Source organism: Phyllobates terribilis, unplaced genomic scaffold (genome assembly GCF_046119375.1).
Source record: "Phyllobates terribilis strain yellow unplaced genomic scaffold, ASM4611937v1 Scaffold_8__6_contigs__length_399053987, whole genome shotgun sequence".
NCBI classification, from domain to species: domain Eukaryota; kingdom Metazoa; phylum Chordata; class Amphibia; order Anura; family Dendrobatidae; genus Phyllobates; species Phyllobates terribilis.
This window is the reverse complement of record NW_027362768.1, coordinates 176,621,484-176,647,332: the sequence shown is the minus strand read 5'-3', so window position 1 is coordinate 176,647,332 and position 25,849 is coordinate 176,621,484. Positions and strand designations below refer to the sequence as shown.

The 25,849-nt window shown below is 43.6% G+C and overlaps 1 protein-coding gene across 1 annotated transcript in view; it reads right to left on the bottom strand.

The window, feature by feature from the left end:
- Positions 1-25,849, bottom strand: part of AK4 (adenylate kinase 4) — a 77,350-nt gene that overhangs the window by 12,144 nt on the left and 39,357 nt on the right. The window contains exons 3-4 of the mRNA XM_073643824.1: positions 12,061-12,180; positions 2,581-2,753 (exon numbers count right to left, since the gene is read on the bottom strand). Coding sequence (XP_073499925.1) covers positions 2,581-2,753; positions 12,061-12,180 — 293 coding nt within the window. The remainder of the gene's footprint in view (positions 1-2,580; positions 2,754-12,060; positions 12,181-25,849) is intronic.

Sequence of the window (25,849 nt, the reverse complement as noted above, 5' to 3'; positions counted from 1 at the left end):
CCATTCTTTAATCATTTAAATGAACCAATATACTCACCCCAGTTCTTATGGTAACCCAAGGGCTTAAGCAATGTCCCACCAACTTTATTTAGCTACAAAAATCATTCATTGATGCTCAAAAACGCTTAAAAAAAAAGCATGTAAAAACGTGTCAAAAACATGGAGAAAATGTATGTAAATCCGCATGCATTTTTTTCTGCCAGGGAGAGGCAAAAACGCTCAGGAAATTTCTGCTTTAATTCCTGAACGTGTGCACATACCCTAAGAGCGAAGAAAACCATTGTGTGAACAGTTGTGTCTCAGTGGTGCTGTAATAAGTGTACAAATCCACTAAACAATCCTGGGATTTATTTATTATTTAATTTATATATTTCTTTTGGAGAGATTTAAGACAAAAAAAAAACATCCAGACAGGAACGAGTCTTCTCTACAGTTCATCTGCAGCTTTGCAGCCAATAACATAATGGAGAAGAAACGCTACTTACAGTATTTTGATCGTTCCAAAGACTGCTCTTAATAAAGAGAGAGGACATCTTTATGTTAAGAACTCGAGCATGCCTTATTTGAGCTAGCGTTATTGTGGTGGTGAGGGAAAGTGCACACCATCTCCCTCACCACCACATTAAAGACTGTTAATGGTGGCTCAGGGGTTAACACTAGTACCTTGCAGCGCTAGAGTCCTGGGTTCAAATCTCACCAGGGACAACATCTGCAAGGAGTTTGTATGTTCTCCTTGTGTTTGCGTGGGTTTCCGCCCTCACTCCAAACATGTACTGATGGGGAATTTTGATTGTGAGCCCCAATGGCCAAAGTGATTATAATGTGGAATTAATGGTGACATACAGTACAGACCAAAAGTTTGGACACACCTTCTTATTTAAAGATTTTTCTGTATTTTCATGACTATGAAAATTGTACATTCACACTGAAGGCATCAAAACTATGAATTAACACATGTGGAATTATATACTTAACAAAAAAGTGTGAAACAACTGAAAATATATCTTATATTCTAGGTTCTTCAAAGTAGCCACCTTTTGCTTTGATGACTGCTTTGCACACTCTTGGCATTCTCTTGATGAGCTTCAAGAGGTAGTCACCGGAAATGGTTTTCACTTCATAGGTGTGCCCTGTCAGGTTTAATAAGTGGGATTTCATGCCTTATAAATGGGGTTGGGCCCATCAGTTGTGTTGTGCAGAAGTCTGGTGGATACACAGCTGATAGTCCTACTGAATAGACTGTTAGAATTTGTATTATGGCAAGAAAAAAGCAGCTAAGTAAAGAAAAACGAGTGGCCATCATTACCTTAAGAAATGAAGGTCAGTCAGTCCGAAAAATTGGGCAAACTTTGAAAGTGTCCCCAAGTGCAGTTGTAAAAACCATCAAGCGCTACAAAGAAACTGGCTCACATGAGGACCGCCCCAGCAAAGGAAGACCAAGAGTCACCTCTGCTTCTGAGGATAAGTTTATCCGAGTCACCAGCCTCAGAAATCACAGGTTAACAGCAGCTCAGATTAGAGACCAGGTCAATGCCACACAGAGTTCTAGCAGCAGACACATCTCTACAACAACTGTTAAGAGGAGACTTTGTGCAGCAGGCCTTCATGGTAAAATAGCTGCTAGGAAACCACTGCTAAGGACAGGCAACAAGCAGAAGAGACAAGTTTGGGCTAAAGAACACAAGGAATGGACATTAGACCAGTGGAAATCTGTGCTTTGGTCTGATGAGTCCAAATTTGAGATCTTTGGTTCCAACCACCGTGTCTTTGTGCGACGCAGAAAAGGTGAACGGATGGACTCTACATGCCTGGTTCCCACCGTGAAGCATGGAGGAGGAGGTGTGATGGTGTGGGGGGGCTTTGCTGGTGACACTGTTGGGGATTTATTCAAAATTGAAGGCATACTGAACCAGCATGGCTACCACAGCATCTTGCAGCGGCATGCTATTCCATCCGGTTTGCGTTTAGTTGGACCACCATTTATTTTTCAACAGGACAATGACCCAAACACACCTCCAGGCTGTGTAAGGGCTATTTGACCAAGAAGGAGAGTGATCAGGTGCTACTCCAGATGACCTGGCCTCCACAGCCACCAGACCTGAACCCAATCGAGATGGTTTGGGGTGAGCTGGACCGCTGAAGCTCATCAAGAGAATGCCAAGAGTGTGCAAAGCAGTCATCAAAGCAAAAGGTGGCTACTTTGAAGAACCTAGAATATAAGACATATTTTCAGTTGTTTCACACTTTTTTGTTAAGTATATAATTCCACATGTGGTAATTCATAGTTTTGATGCCTTCAGTGTGAATGTACAATTTTCAAAGTCATGAAAATACAGAAAAATCTTAAAATGAGAAGGTGTGTCCAAACTTTTGGTCTGTACGGTATAACCGAGAATATTTAATGAATGAGGCAATAAGACCCATTTCAGAGCACCAATGCACCTTCCCTGTGCTACACACATAGGTACTGTACATGTGCTTGATGCTATAGCTGTGCCCCATTCAATGGAAAGCAACTGCACCGAATATAGTCAAACTCTGAACGGCAAAGATTCAGCAGTCAGCCCTGAACATTCTTACGTGCACTTGGGGAGGATTGAATTCCAGGTTGTAAACTCTTCCGCTGGGCAGGTGAACCCACCGCGTGTTCAGACGATCCTTTAAGGTCTCAAATGGGATATTCAATGTAATCACCAGGTCAAGGTCACAGATCTTATCCAGAGCCTCTGCCTGCACCACGGTCCTGGGAAACCCTAGACATCAAGACAAAGAAGAAAATCAGATATTCAGAGCCACGTAAACTTTAATTTGAGATAGAGCTAAAAAACAAAAACAATAAATAAAAAATGTAAACTGCAGGCGGTGACACTGGTCATGTCTCAGCAGGCCTTTCTGTGCAAGAAGATTACTAACTGCTATGTTCTCGGCGTGGCTCCGCAAGTATGTAGATTTCTTCCTGATTTGGGGTGAGGTCACTGTATTTGTGTGGAATTGTCAGCAGTCATCTTGCCTGAGCCACTGCGCTGTAATTTGCCTAAAACTATGAGAATACAGAGTTTGAGCCAACAAGTTTTTCAATCGTAAACTGCTTTAGGGTATGTGCACACAGCGTCTTTTTCAGGCAGATTCTTCAAAAGGACATTGCTGTGCACATGTTTCGTCTTATGCCACCTCTTCTAACAGCTTTAGGCTATGTGCCCACGTTGCATTTATGAAGCAGAAAATTTCTGCTGCATAAATGCAAGTCCTCTCCCGGAAAAACGCATGCGGAATTCCGCACGCGTTTATCGCGCTTTTTTCGCGCGTTTATCACGCATTTTCCACATGCGGAATTGCCTTGCGTTTTTTATGCATTGGACAAAGGCAATTCCGCTTGCGGAAACGCAAAATTAAATGACGTGCTGCGGATTTTTGAACGCGGCATAAACGCTGCGGAAAAATCCGCAGCATGTGCATAGAAGTTGCGGAAACCCATTGGGGATCATGGGGTGCGGGTTACCAAGCATTTTACAAGCGTTTCCGCTGCGGAAATTCCGCATCAAAAACGCTTGTAAAACGCTACGTGGGCACACAGCCTTAGGGTTCGGAAACCCTGAAGTGGTTAAAAGAAGTGACATGCTCTGTTTTTGGGCGGTCGCCCACTCGCTGTACTAACAGTATAGAGCAAAAGCTGCCACTGTAGGAACAAGGGCAAAGCCGCTTCTGGAAAATAACCCCCGGGATTCCCCTGAAGCGGTTTCACCTGGGAAATCTCGGCAACTGCGCCGGCATCTACATGACGCCGTGTGCACGTACCATTGGGAAATACTCCTTTTTGGGGGTGTTTTTGAAGACATTTCTCTTTTCTTTAAGCAGGTTTGAAGATATTTTTTTTTTCAAAACTTGACGCTAAAAAAGCAAAACACATGAACAGCAAACTGGATTTCCTATAGAAATGAATAAGAAGAGTTTTTCAAACAGTTTGTTTCAAGCAATTGAAGTTTTAAGGAGGATTTTGGAGTGGATCTTCCTCCAAAGTACTCCACAAAAAAACTTGTTTGCACATAGCCTTAGTTTTTTTTTTTGGAGCGGATCCGTTTAAAAAAAATATCCGAAAAAATAATTCAAAATATGCTAAAAAAGCTCTTCCTGTTCATTTCCATTCTAAATCAGCTTTTCCGTTCATATGTTCAGCATTTAGAACGTCTTTCTTTTGCTTCAGGTTTTGAAAATAATCTAACGGTAAAACAAAAAAGTCAATTATTTGAAGCAGATCCGATAGAATCCACCCCAAGCTGCAGACCATCAAAAGGACGCAAAAAGAAAACTATTCAAAACAAAACCTATAGGGAAGTATTGTTTAAATCAGGTTTTTGTGTGGTAAATGTATTTTAAATATTTTTGGTAAAGGTTTCCTTTTTTTTTTCCATATTGCAATCTTTACTAAAAGATTTTATTTTCGACCCATGAAGCAGATGAAATAAGTAACATAAGACGGAACGTGTGCACAAAAGTGTCGTACTGACATTGCTGTGCACTATATTCATTTTATGGCGCACTTTTGCAACGCTTTTTCTGGCAGATTCTGGGCGGAATCAGTCTAAAAAAGATGCCGTGTGCACAGACCCATTCAGAAAAAATAAGCAGCGCCTTACAGGTCCAGCAAAGTGGATGGGATTTATAGAACTCTCATGTCCACTATGCTTTTTTTTTTAACTCAGCGTAAACTGACCCGCGGTGCGTGTTTCAAATTGGAAACCTCAATTTCTCTTGCTGGTACGCTGAGTTTTATGAGTGGATTTTCCCCACAGAATTACATTAGATGTGGAAAATCTGCAGGTAAAAAACACGTGCCGCTGTGAAAATGCACTAAAAATGCATGTAAACCACACATGACTTTATCAATAAAGTTTTGTTAAAGCCAAAACCCAGAAAATAATAAAAACAAAAGCAGCTTAATGTAAAACACGACACGCCAAAAAGAGACAAAAACCGCAGCATGTAAAAAAAAAAAAAAAAAAAAAACGCAATGAAAAAATGCAAATGACTTAATTTAGCTAATGGGTGCATCAAAAACTCACCAGATACTCATTGTTTGAGTATTTTTGGGATTGACATGTCATATACCAGTCCTAATCTCATCTGTGCTGGAGGAAGATGTGCCAGCTTTATTTATATGCACGCACCTCTCCGGAAATATGTTCGTTTATACTGGAAATCCTCATTAAAAAAGATCCGTCACCGGTCTGGACATGTCTGTTTCAGTAAAACCTGCCACCCAAAAGTGAATTAAAAGCAGCGTTTTAGAGGTGGTCTTCTCTTAGCAAGATGCATAAGGCAGTGTTCACACCTGTGTTGGCGGCTCCATTAAGAGCCATTTTCATGGATTCCTCATGGAAGCCATGACAGGAACCTGAATTAACCTATTATAGTTAATGGGGTCTTCAGGGCGCCATGGATCCAGTACTGCTGTTATTTTCATTGTTTTGACAATGTAATAGAGCAGAACAACAGGAATGAATCGCCCAGGTGTGGCATCAACTTATAGAAGGATGGTGCTGGTCAGAGATGCCCGGTAACATCAGTGGATAATGGATATAGGGGCCTGGTTGTTTTGACAATAAATTAAAGAAAAAAAAATGATTCTTCACGTCCATGAATCTGTAAAGTCCGCCATATAAAGCAGCGCAGAGCATTACTGCAGATATAACCCGGTGACAGCTGGGGACGAGAGAACATTACTCCGAAGGGAAATCTCTGATGCCGGAGGAGATTAAACAGCAGGTCCACCCCGCAGACCATGATATGTGCACACAGTCAGCAATCATCCATAGATGCAACTACAAAGAGGTTTTATCTCACAACTGATGGCCGCCGCATTATGTGCAGCTAGACGGCGCATCATTGCCCAGTGAGCAGAGAGGGAGAAGCATCCGGATCCCTGCACATACACAGCAGAGCCGAGCATGCGTGTCCTCCGCGTCAGTCAGGTCTCATACATGGACGGGTTCTCTCCAGGTTTTTCATGGAACCAATATCGTCTAAGTATAACTTTACGTATCTGTTTTTTTTTTTCTGAGGACTATTTGATTGCCAAAGAAATGGAGACATATCAGTTTTTAATCTGATTTGCGTACGAGTCTCACCCATTCATGTGAGCGGATGTGTAAAAAAAAAAACGGATAGCACACAAAGGCCGTCTGTGTTGGGTTTAGCAGATCTCTATATAACGGATCCGTTTTCCATAAGCTTCAATTTAAAAAAAAAAAATGATCCAGCTGCAATCCTTTCATTTTAGCTGGACAAAAAAACTGACATATGATTGAATGGGGCCGAGATCTACACAATAGAAAGTACTTAAAAGAAACTGTAGGAGGCGCCATTCTGTTTTGGTCTTTTTTTTCTGGAGTATCTGGTGATAGAAGCATTTTTTAATATTAGTGTTGATACAGAAAAATTGTATACGGTAATAATGGGATTGTCCAGGACTTTGATATTGATGGCCTATCCTAAGGCTAGGGTCACACAACTGTATTTTATCTTATCTGAGAAAATTGGGCTGATTATATAATAATTCAGCACAGTGTGGTCTGATTTTCTCAGATGGGAAAAAAATGCTTTTCCATCTTCTCTGTGAAAATCACACTGCACTCAGATGTCATCCGAGTGCAGTCTTAGGTTTTCTATGGACCCATAGACTTGCATGGCCGAGTGCGATCTGATTTAAGGATGCAAAGCGTGCATGCTGTGATTTTTTTAGTTGGATAGACTCGGTCTGAGGAAAGAAAATCGGACGTGTACACGGCTCCATATTATAACATTGGTCCAAGCGCGATCTGATGTTTTGTTAGATCATTCTTGGACTGAAAATACTGTTGTCTGCACGAGCCCTTGAGATTGATCATCAATATCAGATGGAAAGGGGTTTCACACCCGACACCCCCACTGATCAGCTATTACCAGAGCCGGTAAACCACAGTTTTAGTGGCCGAGGTTCAGCAGCTCGGCTCCCATTCACATCAAAGAGATCTGCGCTGCCGTTTCAGAGAATGGCTATTACACAGTGCACAGAGCTGTGCTCGTCGGCATCCATACACTCTTGTCTGCAGGATCTGCTAACTGCTGATCGGTGCAGGGTGTCGGACACCCACGGATCTAATACCAATGAAGTATCCTAAGAATGGGCCATCAATAACAAATTTATGGAAAACTCTTTTATGTCCTCCTCCCTCAAAAATGTAGAGGTCTCCCTTCAGATCCAAATACCAAACCCACAGTGCAGTATAAATTACAGAATACGACTAATAACTAGAAATATCCTAAATGGCCGTGCCCAGAATCCCAACATGCTAATCCTATAATGATATGAGTGCAAATAGGATAATCCATCACGTAAAGCTGAGAGATAGAAGGACGGGAAGAGTCGGCAGCAGCGGCTGTGATCATTATCAGGGTGGATTCCGTTATGACACCTGACAACTCAAGGAGTTACATGGGCGAATATCATACAAAATAATGATGTGTCAGGTTGTCTGCAAGGGAACATCCTCATCCCTGTACCCCGCAGACGCGCTAATGAGGATTCGGGGCTGCGATTCATCGCTGCTCATAGACAGCTGCAGCACGGATCACATTCTCCTATGGATATAACAATCTACCACATAGCAATTTGTGAGTCATTGTAATTACTCTGCTTACATGAAAGCAATCCTGCTAAATTATACCTTTATAATTGGCGGCTAGTGAGCTCTTTCATTTAAAGGGGTTGTCCAAATTTATAAAAAAAATATCTGATTGGATTTCATTAACGCCTGCACTGCTCCACTGTGTCCGGTATTTAAGGATTGACTCCAATACCAGACACAGCCACATGGGCAAGAGTGGCGCTGTTTTAGGAAAATTTTCAATCCAGGACAAACTGTCAACTCTGTCCTTTGGCCATACAAAAAAGTAAGTACACGTATAGAGGTCATAAATGTAGTACAGGGGAACATTATTGCTTATAATACATACCTTGCAGCTGCAGAACCTCTTCTTAAAGAGTAAAGTGAGGTTTTCTCACTATTGACGGATATGAAATGCCCTTATACTTTTTATAAAGAAGCTCTGCAGCAGCTGTATTTTTGATGCTTAGCGGTTCAGCAAGGGCACAGTACTGTTTGTTGTGCACTTCAGCTGCTGAAGAACCTCTTTAAAATGTAAGCACTGACTCACAGGAGAAGGACGCTTTTGCAAGAAGAGATGAGCACTCTGTATAATCCTCAGACTATGAATGCAGCTCTGGATGGGACTAGAGTATGTGACGCAATATTATGCTTACAACAGTATTTACAGGGTTAATTAATGCTATGTGCAGATTTACTTATGTGATAAAGCGGATAATGTGTCACACAGGTTATGTACGGTCTGTGCTGTGTTTTACCCGAGCCCTGTCAGAATCTGGGGCACTCCTCCTAGACGCCCTCAGCTCCGCCAGAAAAAAAAATCCATTAAAAAGCCAAATCAGTTTCATTCCAGTGAATCACATTAACCCAAATGTACTGAGTCAGTAGTTTCCTACAAAAGAAATAGAAATCTTAAACTTCTCCTTAAGGTGCACATACATCTTAGATAACTGGGGCCAAAAGCTGTATCTCCTGCCCATGCAATACACATGCATGCTCAGTTTAGTCGAGCGTGCCTGTGTTCTTAAAAGCCAGAGGCTGCCGCCAGACACCTGCACTGTCCACAGACTCCTCTGTCAGTGGCTTATGTCCTGGGACAACAAAGGATCGGACATTAAAATTGAAACATGTCCAATCCTTTCAGGGAAGAATCAGGGGGCCCCAATACACATTAGACGGTCAGCAGGTTTTGAAAACGTTCCTCTAATGTGAATTGGGGGCCTTTAGAAAAACAGGGATTGGATATATTCAAGATGACGGCTCTGTAGAGTTGAATAAAAAGATTTGCAGAACCCTGATCCAACGACCATGTTGGTAGTTTGTGGCAGCCGGGACAGACCCCTACAAACTCCTCCTGATTAGTAGACCGCCATTACTTCTTCACGCATCATGTTGCAGCAGCCTGCTAATCAGAAGTGTCAGGGATGTGCAGGTAATAGGAGGTTTGCAGAGATCTGGTCACAGATTACCAATATGGCCGCTGGACCAGGGTTCTGCAAATCTTTCTGCTCAACGCTATGCATCTGCTTTATTGGGCTACATTCACACAGAGTTTTTATTCAGGCATTTTTGGAGTGGGTCCGCTGGACAAAATGCCTGAAAAATTGCTCATAAAAGGCCTGAAAGTCCCTTCCTGGTCATTTCTATTAAAAAATGATTCATACGTTCTGTCTTTTCAATGTTTTTAATCATTTTGAGGCTTCCAAAAACATCAAGTGTTTAAAAGAAGCGACCTGACATTCATCAGGCGACACTATGAAGACACTGCACACTTTACATTAGAAGTCAACATGTAAAGCGCCATTGAATAAATGGTGCTATAATAATAAATGATAATAATCGGAAGGCTAAAAAATGACACAAAAATGCTTTCTTTTAGTGTTTTGTAAGCGTTTTTGAGGTATTATGGCCTAAAAAAAAAGCTATAGCATTTCATTCACTGCTTATTGGATTTAAAAAAGAAAAAAAAATGTGAAAAAGGTCTCCCAAAAAATTATTTAAAAAAAAAAAAAAAGCTGTAAAAAATGTTTATAAAAAAGATTTTAAGAAAAAAAGTTAAACAAATAACATTTTAGAAGCCATTTTCTGTTAACAAAAACACTTCAGGGCAAAAAAAGGTGAAGAAAACGCCACATAGAAGGAGCATTTCCACAACGGTCATCACCCAGCTTTCTCAGACTCCTGACTGGCAAACTATTATTGTCAGATTTCATTTCTTCGTTAAGAGGCAGAACTGATATTGAAATGTCTGGGAACGTTGCGGGACGACCAGTGGGAGCTGTAACAATCACCATGTCGGTGATCACATCTGCAATCTGAGAGTTACAAAACTGTTAGATAACATTTGTATGAATGGACATGGATGTTGGAGGGGCCCTAGAATCGTAACCCTGTTGGGACCCCCTCTTCTTCATGGTCCGGCTGGTAGACAAGCCGACCATGTGGATCAATTCCACTAGTAAGCCTCAATATCACATTGGTTCTGGTAAATATTGAAAGATTGTATCGAAATGAAGGACAAGTGTGACGATAGAGGAGGAAACACAATGTAACAGCCACAAGGTTCTGTTATTACAGAGTTGAGTCATCCCTTTCCGTTACTGTCACATCTGAGCCGACCAGATACACAGATCGGATGGAATATTCCACAGGCTGAGCCGCAGCCACATATAGATGATTTCACAATGGAGGATTAGCAGGTGCTCCAGCGATTTACCACCAAAACCATCGCAAAGAAGAAACTGGCTACAAATTAGGTTGATTTATGCCAGCGTATGTATATACAAACAGGGGGGCGTAAGACATGAAATAATAGTGGTCCAATCGGTGATACGCCCACTGATCCTGAAAATGGGCTGTTGTAGCACAGGCCACACTTCCAAAGTCCACTGCCATTGAAACGAGTATGGGGTTATACAAAATGATGAATGTAGAGCACAGGTCACACCTGCACGATAGCGCTTCACTGAAATTACTGGGAGTTTTATGTGACATACTGATTGATCCTAAACCACTATAGTAGGGAAAACCTAGAAAATAAAAATTCTGGGTAAACTACCACCAATGGTGAATTAAAATGTGTTTAAAATTCAGGTGGAATTTCCTTTTATCCCCTTAATACCACACATTTCAGGCCAAAATTGAGTGCTGATTAATTCCATAATACATCTTTATATGGGTCGAGACCTTATTTTTCTTTATAGATTTCCAAAACCTCTGCATAGACATAAAAAAATTAAAGGGAAAAAATCTGTCTGCCCACAGTCACCACTAGAGGGAGCCTGCTCTACAATAATACAGACTGCATTGAGCTCCCTCTAGTGGCGGCTGCTGGAAGCTGGGATTTTATTAATAAACTTAGCTTTCACAGGAATGGAACTTTGTTTCAGAAAAAGGGAGCTATGACCTCCATAAAGATTACATACGCAATTAATAAGTGTTTAATGTTCATTTATTTTTGGAGTAATCATAGAAGTCATTTTTTTACAGTCCTATTTTTATTTTCACTGCAATGAAAGTCCAGACTGCAGAGCAATGCAAATACACAAGCAGGACCCGATGATCCCTTCTACACTGGAAATATAATGGTTACACAGTCTTTTGGACTTCAGGTTAATCATACGTCCAGATGAGACTTTATAACTTGGTACTTGTTACTTTGTGCCAGGTTGGTTGTGTAGCACACCTGATCCATGGACTACGTAAATTGGATCTGCCACCAGATTTCACAACACAAATTGCATATAATATTAAAGACGTTGTCCATTACTTTATCATTGATGACCTATCCTTAGGATAGGTCATCAATGTCTGATCGGTCGGGGTCCGACACCCAGCACCCCTGCCGATCAGCTGTCCTTGGTGTCGGCAGCTGCAAATACTGAATTGCAGAGCTGCTTCGTCTTCTGGTAGTGACTGGGTACTGCACATCTGCCTATTGATTAGAATAGGAGGCGGATGGTGCAGTACCCAGCCGCGGCCACTATCAGAAGATGGAGCAGCTCTGCAATTGAACATTTCCGGCCTGCAGCTGCTTCCGAAATCAGCTGATCGGCAGGGGTGCCGGGTGTCGGACCCCGACCGATTAGACATTGATGACCTATCAATTATAAAGTAGTGGACAACCTCTTTAAATAGATCTATTAGACCTGATAAGGCTGGTGTACTTACCGTGAGGATTCATGTCAGAATGGCTGTATAATCCCGATATTAACATCAACATTTATTGTAGCTGGACTTAGACTACAAAGTCTAAATATGTGCCAATTTAGTCAAACAGCATGAACCATTAGTGGCGTATTTCAGGCCTGTCTAGTCTAAGTTTGTATTTTCTAATAATTGATAAATCCGACCCATGAAAAAAGGAGCCACATCTTAAAGCAGCAAGAGAACAGAGGAGGCAGAAGTGTGAGCTCACCGTCTAGCAGCCAACTGTGCGTCGTCTTCTTCTCTAGCTCAGAAAGCATGACACGAGTGATGAGGTCGTCGGGCACAGGAAGGCCTTGCTGCATATATTGCTTGGCTAACACTCCGGCCTCTAGGAAAAAGCAGAATAAAGCGGGTCTGTTACTGGGTCTTACCACAACAAGGCAGATCGGGGCATGGAACGAATGTGCAATGCACTTCTAATTAAAAAAATAAGACATTAGCAACATACAGTAAATGTAACGACCATGTCTACTACCGCAAGCAATATTCATTACTTCATTGCTTCCAAAATATACAAAAAAAAAACCTCTCTGTGTAATTCTGCATACATCTCTTGTGCAGATTATATGTGTTTCATGGTTACAAACAAGATCTGGAATGCGTTTTGATCTGAACCTCAGTAGTTCTGCGAGTCCTTTCCATTATTTCACCCAACAAGTGAAACCACAGGGCGAACAACATGATATGAAGCTGGAAAGATCTGTGGAAACCATGGGTGGAATGAAAATATTAGAAATCACGCAGCTCCTGAAATTCCTGTTAGCTTTGGATCCAGCGGAACAGAAGAAAGAAGAATTCCTATTTATTATCTATTAAAGGGGAAGTCAGAAGAGGCAGAGAAGAATTAAAGGGGAGTGGTCACCTGACCACGTCTTTTACAAATCTACAACATCCTAAGGCCAGATACAAAAGTCCGCATACTAAGTTCCGAGTACGGACCACGACACCAGGACAGACCACAGGTTTCCTGATCCGAACTCAACTCTTATCTGCCAGTAACAGAAGCAACTAGTGCTCGCTCGGATTGCGGCTGTTTAACCATTTAAAAGCTGCTGTCAATCACTGACACAGGTGTTCAATTCACGCAATTATTGATGTGTGTATACATTGCCCCTTTTTCGGCCCCCGCGATGGCTTGTCATGGTAGCCAGGGGCCTGCGGGCTGGGCCCCCATTGCTGCCATTTTAAGCTTCATATGAGAACATCATTTTTCTATATTTTCTGCTCTAAAAATACAAAAGTAAAATCCTATTCCTACCCAGGCTGAGCTCCTGTGACAACACTCCATCCTCCTGTATTCTGGAAGAGTCATCCAGTCTACTAACAGCCAGTCAGAATTACTAAATATCCAGATGGTTAGTAAAAATCTCAATGTTACTATGATAACACTGCCTGCACACAGATGACCACTATGAAACCCAGTGACACTATGATAACACTGCCTGCACACAGATGACCACTATGAAACCCAGTGACATTATGATAACACTGCCTACACACAGATGACCACTATGAAACCCAGTGTCACTATGATAACACTGCCTGCACACAGATGACCACTATGAAACCCAGTGACACTATGATAACACTGCCTGCAGACAGATGATCACTATGAAATCCAATGTCACTATGATAACACTGCCTGCACACAGATGACCGCTATGAAACCCAGTGTCACTATGATAACACTGCCTGCACACAGATGACCACTATGAAACCCAGTGACATTATGATAACACTGCCTACACACAGATGACCACTATGAAACCCAGTGTCACTATGATAACACTGCCTGCACACAGATGACCACTATGAAACCCAGTGACATTATGATAACACTGCCTACACACAGATGACCACTATGAAACCCAGTGTCACTATGATAACACTGCCTACACACAGATGACCACTATGAAACCCAGTGACACTATGATAACACTGCCTGCACACAGATGATCACTATGAAACCCAATGTCACTATGATAACACTGCCTGCACACAGATGACCGCTATGAAACCCAGTGACACTATGATAACACTGCCTGCACACAGATGACCGCTATGAAACCCAGTGTCACTATGATAACACTGCCTGCACACAGATGACCACTATGAAACCCAGTGTCACTATGATAACACTGCCTGCGCACAGAAGACCACTATGAAACCCAGTGACATTATGATAACACTGCCTGCGCACAGATGACCACTATGAAACCCAGTGACACTATGATAACACTGCCTACACACAGATGACCACTATGAAACCCAGTGACATTATGATAACACTGCCTGCACACAGATGACCACTATGAAACCCAGTGACACTATGATAACACTGCCTACACACAGATGACCACTATGAAACCCAGTGACACTATGATAACACTGCCTGCACACAGATGATTACTATGAAACCCAGTGACATTATGATGACACTGCCTGCGCACAGATGACCACTATGAAACCCAGTGACACTATGATAACACTGTCTGCACACAGATGACCACTATGAAACCCAGTGACACTATGATAACACTGCCTGCACACAGATGATTACTATGAAACCCAGTGACATTATGATGACACTGCCTGCGCACAGATGACCACTATGAAACCCAGTGACACTATGATAACACTGCCTACACACAGATGACCACTATGAAACCCAGTGACATTATGATGACACTGCCTGCACACAGATGACCACTATGAAACCCAGTGACACTATGATAACACTGCCTACACACAGATGACCACTATGAAACCCAGTGACATTATGATGACACTGCCTGCGCACAGATGACCACTATGAAACCCAGTGACACTATGATAACACTGCCTACACACAGATGACCACTATGAAACCCAGTGACACTATGATAACACTGCCTGCACACAGATGACCACTATGAAACCCAGTGACACTATGATAACACTGCCTACACACAGATGACCACTATGAAACCCAGTGACACTATGATAACACTGCCTGCAGACAGATGATCACTATGAAACCCAGTGACACTATGATAACACTGCCTGCGCACAGATGACCACTATGAAACCCAGTGACATTATGATAACACTGCCTGCACACAGATGACCACTATGAAACCCAGTGACACTATGATAACACTGCCTACACACAGATGATCACTATGAAACCCAGTGATACTATGATAACACTGCCTACACACAGATGATCACTATGAAACCCAGTGACACTATGATGACACTGCCTGCACACAGATGACCACTATGAAACCCAGTGACATTATGATAACACTGCCTGCACACAGATGATCACTATGAAACCCAGTGACACTATGATAACACTGCCTACACACAGGTGATCACTATGAAACCCAGTGTCACTATGATAACACTGCCTACACACAGATGATCACTATGAAACCCAGTGACATTATGATAACACTGCCTGCACACAGATGATCACTATGAAACCCAGTGACACTATGATGACACTGCCTGCACACAGATGACCACTATGAAACCCAGTGACATTATGATAACACTGCCTACACACAGATGATCACTATGAAACCCAGTGACACTATGATAACACTGCCTACACACAGATGACCACTATGAAACCCAGTGACACTATGATAACACTGCCTGCGCACAGATGACCACTATGAAACCCAGTGACATTATGATAACACTGCCTGCACACAGATGATCACTATGAAACCCAGTGACACTATGATGACACTGCCTGCACACAGATGACCACTATGAAACCCAGTGACACTATGATAACACTGCCTGCGCACAGATGACCACTATGAAACCCAGTGACATTATGATAACACTGCCTGCGCACAGATGACCACTATGAAACCCAGTGACACTATGATAACACTGCCTGCGCACAGTTGACCACTATGAAACCCAGTGACACTATGATAACACTGCTTGCACACAGATGACCACTATGAAACCCAGTGACACTATGATAACACTGCCTACACACAGATGACCACTATGAAACCCAGTGACATTATGATAACACTGCCTACACACAGATGACCACTATGAAACCCAGTGACACTATGATAACACTGCTTGCACACAGATGACCACTATGAAACCCAGTGACACTATGATAACACTGCCTACACACAGATGACCACTATGAAACCCAGTGACATTATGATGACACTGCCTGCGCACAGATGACCACTATGAAACCCAGTGACACTATGATGACACTGCCTGCACACAGATGACCACTATGAAACCCAGTGTCACTATGATAACACTGCCTACACACAGATGACCACTATGAAACCCAGTGACACTATGATGACACTGCCTACACACAGATGACCACTATGAAACCCAGTGACACTATGATGACACTGCCTACACACAGATGACCACTATGAAACCCAGTGACACTATGATGACACTGCCTACACACAGATGACCACTATGAAACCCAGTGACATTATGATGACACTGCCTGCGCACAGATGACCACTATGAAACCCAGTGACACTATGATAACACTGCCTACACACAGATGACCACTATGAAACCCAGTGACATTATGATAACACTGCCTGCACACAGATGACCACTATGAAACCCAGTGACACTATGATAACACTGCCTACACACAGATGACCACTATGAAACCCAGTGACACTATGATGACACTGCCTACACACAGATGACCACTATGAAACCCAGTGACACTATGATAACACTGCCTGCACACAGATGACCACTATGAAACCCAGTGACACTATGATAACACTGCCTACACACAGATGACCACTATGAAACCCAGTGACACTATGATGACACTGCCTACACACAGATGACCACTATGAAACCCAGTGACATTATGATAACACTGCCTACACACAGATGACCACTATGAAACCCAGTGACACTATGATAACACTGCCTACACACAGATGATCACTATGAAACCCAGTGACACTATCATGACACTGCCTGGGCACAGATGACCACTATGAAACCCAGTGACACTATGATAACACTGCCTGGGCACAGATGACCACTATGAAACCCAGTGTCACTATGATAACACTGCCTGCGCACAGATGACCACTATGAAACCCAGTGACACTATGATAACACTGCCTACACACAGATGATCACTATGAAACCCAGTGACACTATCATGACACTGCCTGGGCACAGATGACCACTATGAAACCCAGTGACACTATGATAACACTGCCTACACACAGATGACCACTATGAAACCCAGTGACATTATGATAACACTGCCTGCGCACAGATGACCACTATGAAACCCAGTGACACTATGATAACACTGCCTGGGCACAGATGACCACTATGAAACCCAGTGTCACTATGATAACACTGCCTGCGCACAGATGACCGCTATGAAACCCAGTGACGCTATGATAACACTGCCTGCACACAGATGACCACTATGAAACCCAGTGACACTATGATGACACTGCCTGCACACAGATGACCACTATGAAACCCAGTGACACTATGATGACACTGCCTGCACACAGATGACCACTATGAAACCCAGTGACATTATGATAACACTGCCTACACACAGATGACCACTATGAAACCCAGTGACACTATGATAACACTGCCTGCGCACAGATGACCACTATGAAACCCAGTGACACTATGATAACACTGCCTGCACACACATGACCACTATGAAACCCAGTGACACTATGATAACACTGCCTGCACACAGATGACCACTATGAAACCCAGTGACACTATGATAACACTGCCTGCACACAGATGAGCGCTATGAAACCCAGTGACGCTATGATAACACTGCCTGCACACAGATGACCACTATGAAACCCAGTGACACTATGATAACACTGCCTGCGCACAGATGACCACTATGAAACCCAGTGACACTATGATAACACTGCCTGCACACAGATGACCACTATGAAACCCAGTGACACTATGATAACTCTGCCTACACACAGATGAGCGCTATGAAACCCAGTGACGCTATGATAACACTGCCTGCACACAGATGATCACTATCAAACCCAATGTCACTATGATAACACTGCCTGCACACAGATGACCGCTATGAAACCCAGTGTCACTATGATAACACTGCCTGCACACAGATAACTATGAAACCCAATGTCACTATGATAACACTGCCTGCACACAGATGACCGCTATGAAACCCAGTGTCACTATGATAACACTGCCTACACACAGATGACCACTATGAAACCCAGTGACACTATGATAACACTGCCTGCACACAGATGACCACTATGAAACCCAGTGACACTATGATAACACTGCCTGCACACAGATGACCACTATGAAACCCAGTGTCACTATGATAACACTGCCTACACACAGATGACCACTATGAAACCCAGTGACACTATGATAACACTGCCTGCACACAGATGACCACTATGAAACCCAGTGACACTATGATAACACTGCCTGCACACAGATGACCACCATGAAACCGAGTGACATTATGATAACACTGCCTGCGCACAGATGACCACTATGAAACCCAGTGACATTATGATAACACTGCCTGCGCACAGATGACCACTATGAAACCCAGTGACACTATGATAACACTGCCTGCGCACAGATGACCACTATGAAACCCAGTGTCACTATAATAACACTGTCTGCACACAGATGACCACTATGAAACCCAGTGACACTATGATAACACTGCCTGCACACAAATGACCACTATGAAACCCAGTGACATTATGATGACACTGCCTACACACAGATGATCACTATGAAACCCAGTGACATTATGATGACACTGCCTGCGCACAGATGACCACTATGAAACCCAGTGACACTATGATAACACTGCCTGGGCACAGATGACCACTATGAAACCCAGTGACACTATGATAACACTGCCTGCGCACAGATGACCACTATGAAACCGAGTGACATTATGATAACACTGCCTGCGCACAGATGACCACTATGAAACCCAGTGACATTATGATAACACTGCCTGCACACAGATGACCACTATGAAACCCAGTGACACTATGATAACACTGCCTGCACACAGATGACCACTATGAAACCCAGTGACACTATGATGACACTGCCTACACACAGATGACCACTATGAAACCCAGTGACACTATGATGACACTGCCTGCGCACAGATGACCACTATGAAACCCAGTGACATTATGATGACACTGCCTACACACAGATGACCACTATGAAACCCAGTGACACTATGATAACACTGCCTGCACACAAATGACCACTATGAAACCCAGTGACATTATGATGACACTGCCTACACACAGATGATCACTATGAAACCCAGTGACATTATGATGACACTGCCTGCGCACAGATGACCACTATGAAACCCAGTGACACTATGATAACACTGCCTGGGCACAGATGACCACTATGAAACCCAGTGACACTATGATAACACTGCCTGCGCACAGATGACCACTATGAAACCGAGTGACATTATGATAACACTGCCTGCGCACAGATGACCACTATGAAACCCAGTGACATTATGATAACACTGCCTGCACACAGATGACCACTATGAAACCCAGTGACACTATGATAACACTGCCTGCACACAGATGACCACTATGAAACCCAGTGACACTATGATGACACTGCCTACACACAGATGACCACTATGAAACCCAGTGACACTATGATGACACTGCCTGCGCACAGATGACCACTATGAAACCCAGTGACATTATGATGACACTGCCTACACACAGATGATCACTATGAAACCCAGTGACACTATGATGACACTGCCTGCGCACAGATGACCACTATGAAACCCAGTGACATTATGATGACACTGCCTACACACAGATGATCACTATGAAACCCAGTGACATTATGATGACACTGCCTGCACACAGATGACCACTATGAAACCCAGTGACACTATGATAACACTGCCTGCGCACAGATGACCACTATGAAACCCAGTGACACTATGATAACACTGCCTGGGCACAGATGACCACTATGAAACCCAGTGTCACTATGATAACACTGCCTGTGCACAGATGACCACTATGAAACCCAGTGACACTATGATAACACTGCCTACACACAGATGACCACTATGAAACCCAGTGACATTATGATGACACTGCCTGCACACAGATGACCACTATGAAACCCAGTGACACTATGATAACACTGCCTGCGCACAGATGACCACTATGAAACCCAGTGACACTATGATAACACTGCCTGCGCACAGATGACCACTATGAAACCCAGTGACATTATGATGACACTGCCTACACACAGATGATCACTATGAAACCCAGTGACACTATGATGACACTGCCTGCGCACAGATGACCACTATGAAACCCAGTGACACTATGATAACACTGCCTGCACACAGATGACCACTATGAAACCCAGTGACATTATGATGACACTGCCTACACACAGATGATCACTATGAAACCCAGTGACATTATGATGACACTGCCTACACACAGATGACCACTATGAAACCCAGTGACATTATGATGACACTGCCTGCACACAGATGACCACTATGAAACCCAGTGACACTATGATGACACTGCCTGCGCACAGATGACCACTATGAAACCCAGTGACACTATGATAACACTGCCTGCGCACAGATGACCACTATGAAACCCAGTGACATTATGATAACACTGCCTACACACAGATGACCACTATGAAACCCAGTGACACTATGATAACACTGCCTGCGCACAGATGACCACTATGAAACCCAGTGACACTATGATAACACTGCCTGCGCACAGATGACCACTATGAAACCCAGTGACACTATGATAACACTGCCTGCGCACAGATGACCACTATGAAACCCAGTGACACTATGATAACACTGCCTGCGCACAGATGACCACTATGAAACCCAGTGACACTATGATAACACTGCCTACACACAGATGACCACTATGAAACCCAGTGACATTATGATGACACTGCCTACACACAGATGACCACTATGAAACCCAGTGACACTATGATGACACTGCCTACACACAGATGACCACTATGAAACCCAGTGACATTATGATGACACTGCCTGCGCACAGATGACCACTATGAAACCCAGTGACACTATGATAACACTGCCTACACACAGATGACCACTATGAAACCCAGTGACATTATGATGACACTGCCTGCGCACAGATGACCACTATGAAACCCAGTGACACTATGATGACACTGCCTACACACAGATGACCACTATGAAACCCAGTGACATTATGATGACACTGCCTACACACAGATGACCACTATGAAACCCAGTGACATTATGATGACACTGCCTACACACAGATGATCACTATGAAACCCAGTGTCACTATGATAACACTGCCTGCGCACAGATGACCACTATGAAACCCAGTGACACTATGATAACACTGCCTGCGCACAGATGACCACTATGAAACCCAGTGACACTATGATAACACTGCCTACACACAGATGACCACTATGAAACCCAGTGACACTATGATAACACTGCCTGCACACAGATGAGCGCTATGAAACCCAGTGACGCTATGATAACACTGCCTGCACACAGATAATCACTATGAAACCCAATGTCACTATGATAACACTGCCTGCACACAGATGACCGCTATGAAACCCAGTGTCACTATGATAACACTGCCTGCACACAGATGATCACTATGAAACCCAATGTCACTATGATAACACTGCCTGCACACAGATGACCGCTATGAAACCCAGTGTCACTATGATAACACTGCCTGCACACAGATGACCACTATGAAACCCAGTGTCACTATGATAACACTGCCTACACACAGATGACCACTATGAAACCCAGTGACACTATGATAACACTGCCTGCACACAGATGACCGCTATGAAACCCAGTGACACTATGATAACACTGCCTGCACACAGATGACCGCTATGAAACCCAGTGTCACTATGATAACACTGCCTGCGCACAGATGACCACTATGAAACCCAGTGACACTATGATAACACTGCCTGCACACAGATGACCACTATGAAACCGAGTGACATTATGATAACACTGCCTGCGCACAGATGACCACTATGAAACCCAGTGACATTATGATAACACTGCCTGCGCACAGATGACCACTATGAAACCCAGTGACACTATGATAACACTGCCTGCACACAGATGACCACTATGAAACCCAGTGACACTATGATGACACTGCCTACACACAGATGACCACTATGAAACCCAGTGACATTATGATAACACTGCCTGCACACAGATGACCACTATGAAACCGAGTGACACTATGATAACACTGCCTGCGCACAGATGACCACTATGAAACCAAGTGACACTATGATAACACTGCCTGCGCACAGATGACCACTATGAAACCGAGTGACACTATGATAACACTGCCTACGCACAGATGACCACTATGAAACCCAGTGACACTATGATAACACTGCCTGCGCACAGATGACCACTATGAAACCCAGTGACATTATGATAACACTGCCTGCACACAGATGACCACTATGAAACCGAGTGACACTATGATAACACTGCCTACGCACAGATGACCACTATGAAACCCAGTGACACTATGATAACACTGCCTACACACAGATGACCACTATGAAACCCAGTGACATTATGATAACACTGCCTACACACAGATGACCACTATGAAACCCAGTGACACTATGATAACACTGCCTGCACACAGATGACCACTATGAAACCCAGTGACACTATGATAACACTGCCTGCGCACAGATGACCACTATGAAACCCAGTGACATTATGATAACACTGCCTACACACAGATGACCACTATGAAACCCAGTGACACTATGATAACACTGCCTGCACACAGATGACCACTATGAAACCCAGTGACACTATGATAACACTGCCTACACACAATGACCACTATGAAACCCAGTGACACTATGATAACACTGCCTGCGCACAGATGACCACTATGAAACCAAGTGACATTATGATAACACTGCCTGCACACAGATGACCACTATGAAACCGAGTGACACTATGATGACACTGCCTACACACAGATGACCACTATGAAACCCAGTGACACTCACTATGATAACACTGCCTGCACACAGATGACCACTATGAAACCGAGTGACACTATGATGACACTGCCTGCACACAGATGACCACTATGAAACCCAGTGTCACTATGATAACACTGTCTGCACACAGATGACCACTATGAAACCCAGTGACACTATGATAACACTGCCTACACACAGATGACCACTATGAAACCCAGTGACACTCACTATGATAACACTGCCTGCACACAGATGACCACTATGAAACCCAGTGTCACTATGATAACACTGCCTACACACAGATGACCACTATGAAACCCAGTGACACTCACTATGATAACACTGCCTGCACACAGATGACCACTATGAAACCCAGTGACACTATGATAACACTGCCTGCGCACAGACCACCACCATGAAACCCAGTGTCACTATGATAACACTGTCTGCGCACAGATGACCACTATGAAACCCAGTGACATTATGATAACACTGTCTGCACACAGATGACCACTATGAAACCCAGTGACACTATGATAACACTGTCTGCACACAGATGACCACTATGAAACCCAGTGTCACTATGATAACACTGCCTACACACAGATGACCACTATGAAACCCAGTGTCACTAAGATAACACTGTCTGCACACAGATGACCACTATGAAACCCAGTGTCACTATGATAACACTGCCTACACACAGATGACCACTATGAAACCCAGTGACACTCACTATGATAACACTGCCTGCACACAGATGACCACTATGAAACCCAGTGACACTATGATAACACTGCCTGCGCACAGACCACCACCATGAAACCCAGTGTCACTATGATAACACTGCCTGCACACAGATGACCACTATGAAACCGAGTGACACTATGATAACACTGCCTACGCACAGATGACCACTATGAAACCCAGTGACACTATGATAACACTGCCTGCGCACAGATGACCACTATGAAACCCAGTGACATTATGATAACACTGCCTACACACAGATGACCACTATGAAACCCAGTGACACTATGATAACACTGCCTGCACACAGATGACCACTATGAAACCCAGTGACACTATGATAACACTGCCTACACACAATGACCACTATGAAACCCAGTGACACTATGATAACACTGCCTGCGCACAGATGACCACTATGAAACCAAGTGACATTATGATAACACTGCCTGCACACAGATGACCACTATGAAACCGAGTGACACTATGATGACACTGCCTACACACAGATGACCACTATGAAACCCAGTGACACTCACTATGATAACACTGCCTGCACACAGATGACCACTATGAAACCGAGTGACACTATGATGACACTGCCTGCACACAGATGACCACTATGAAACCCAGTGACACTATGATAACACTGCCTACACACAGATGACCACTATGAAACCCAGTGACACTCACTATGATAACACTGCCTGCACACAGATGACCACTATGAAACCGAGTGACACTATGATGACACTGCCTGCACACAGATGACCACTATGAAACCCAGTGTCACTATGATAACACTGCCTACACACAGATGACCACTATGAAACCAAGTGACACTATGATAACACTGCCTGCGCACAGATGACCACTATGAAACCGAGTGACACTATGATAACACTGCCTACGCACAGATGACCACTATGAAACCCAGTGACACTATGATAACACTGCCTGCGCACAGATGACCACTATGAAACCCAGTGACATTATGATAACACTGCCTACACACAGATGACCACTATGAAACCCAGTGACACTATGATAACACTGCCTGCACACAGATGACCACTATGAAACCCAGTGACACTATGATAACACTGCCTACACACAATGACCACTATGAAACCCAGTGACACTATGATAACACTGCCTGCGCACAGATGACCACTATGAAACCAAGTGACATTATGATAACACTGCCTGCACACAGATGACCACTATGAAACCGAGTGACACTATGATGACACTGCCTACACACAGATGACCACTATGAAACCCAGTGACACTCACTATGATAACACTGCCTGCACACAGATGACCACTATGAAACCGAGTGACACTATGATGACACTGCCTGCACACAGATGACCACTATGAAACCCAGTGACACTATGATAACACTGCCTACACACAGATGACCACTATGAAACCCAGTGACACTCACTATGATAACACTGCCTGCACACAGATGACCACTATGAAACCCAGTGTCACTATGATAACACTGCCTACACACAGATGACCACTATGAAACCCAGTGACACTCACTATGATAACACTGCCTGCACACAGATGACCACTATGAAACCCAGTGACACTATGATAACACTGCCTGCGCACAGACCACCACCATGAAACCCAGTGTCACTATGATAACACTGTCTGCACACAGATGACCACTATGAAACCCAGTGACATTATGATAACACTGTCTGCACACAGATGACCACTATGAAACCCAGTGACACTATGATAACACTGCCTACACACAGATGACCACTATGAAACCCAGTGTCACTAAGATAACACTGTCTGCACACAGATGACCACTATGAAACCCAGTGACACTATGATAACACTGCCTACACACAGATGACCACTATGAAACCCAGTGTCACTATGATAACACTGCCTACACACAGATGACCACTATGAAACCCAGTGACACTCACTATGATAACACTGCCTGCACACAGATGACCACTATGAAACCCAGTGACACTATGATAACACTGTCTGCACACAGATGACCACTATGAAACCCAGTGACATTATGATAACACTGCCTGCACACAGATGACCACTAT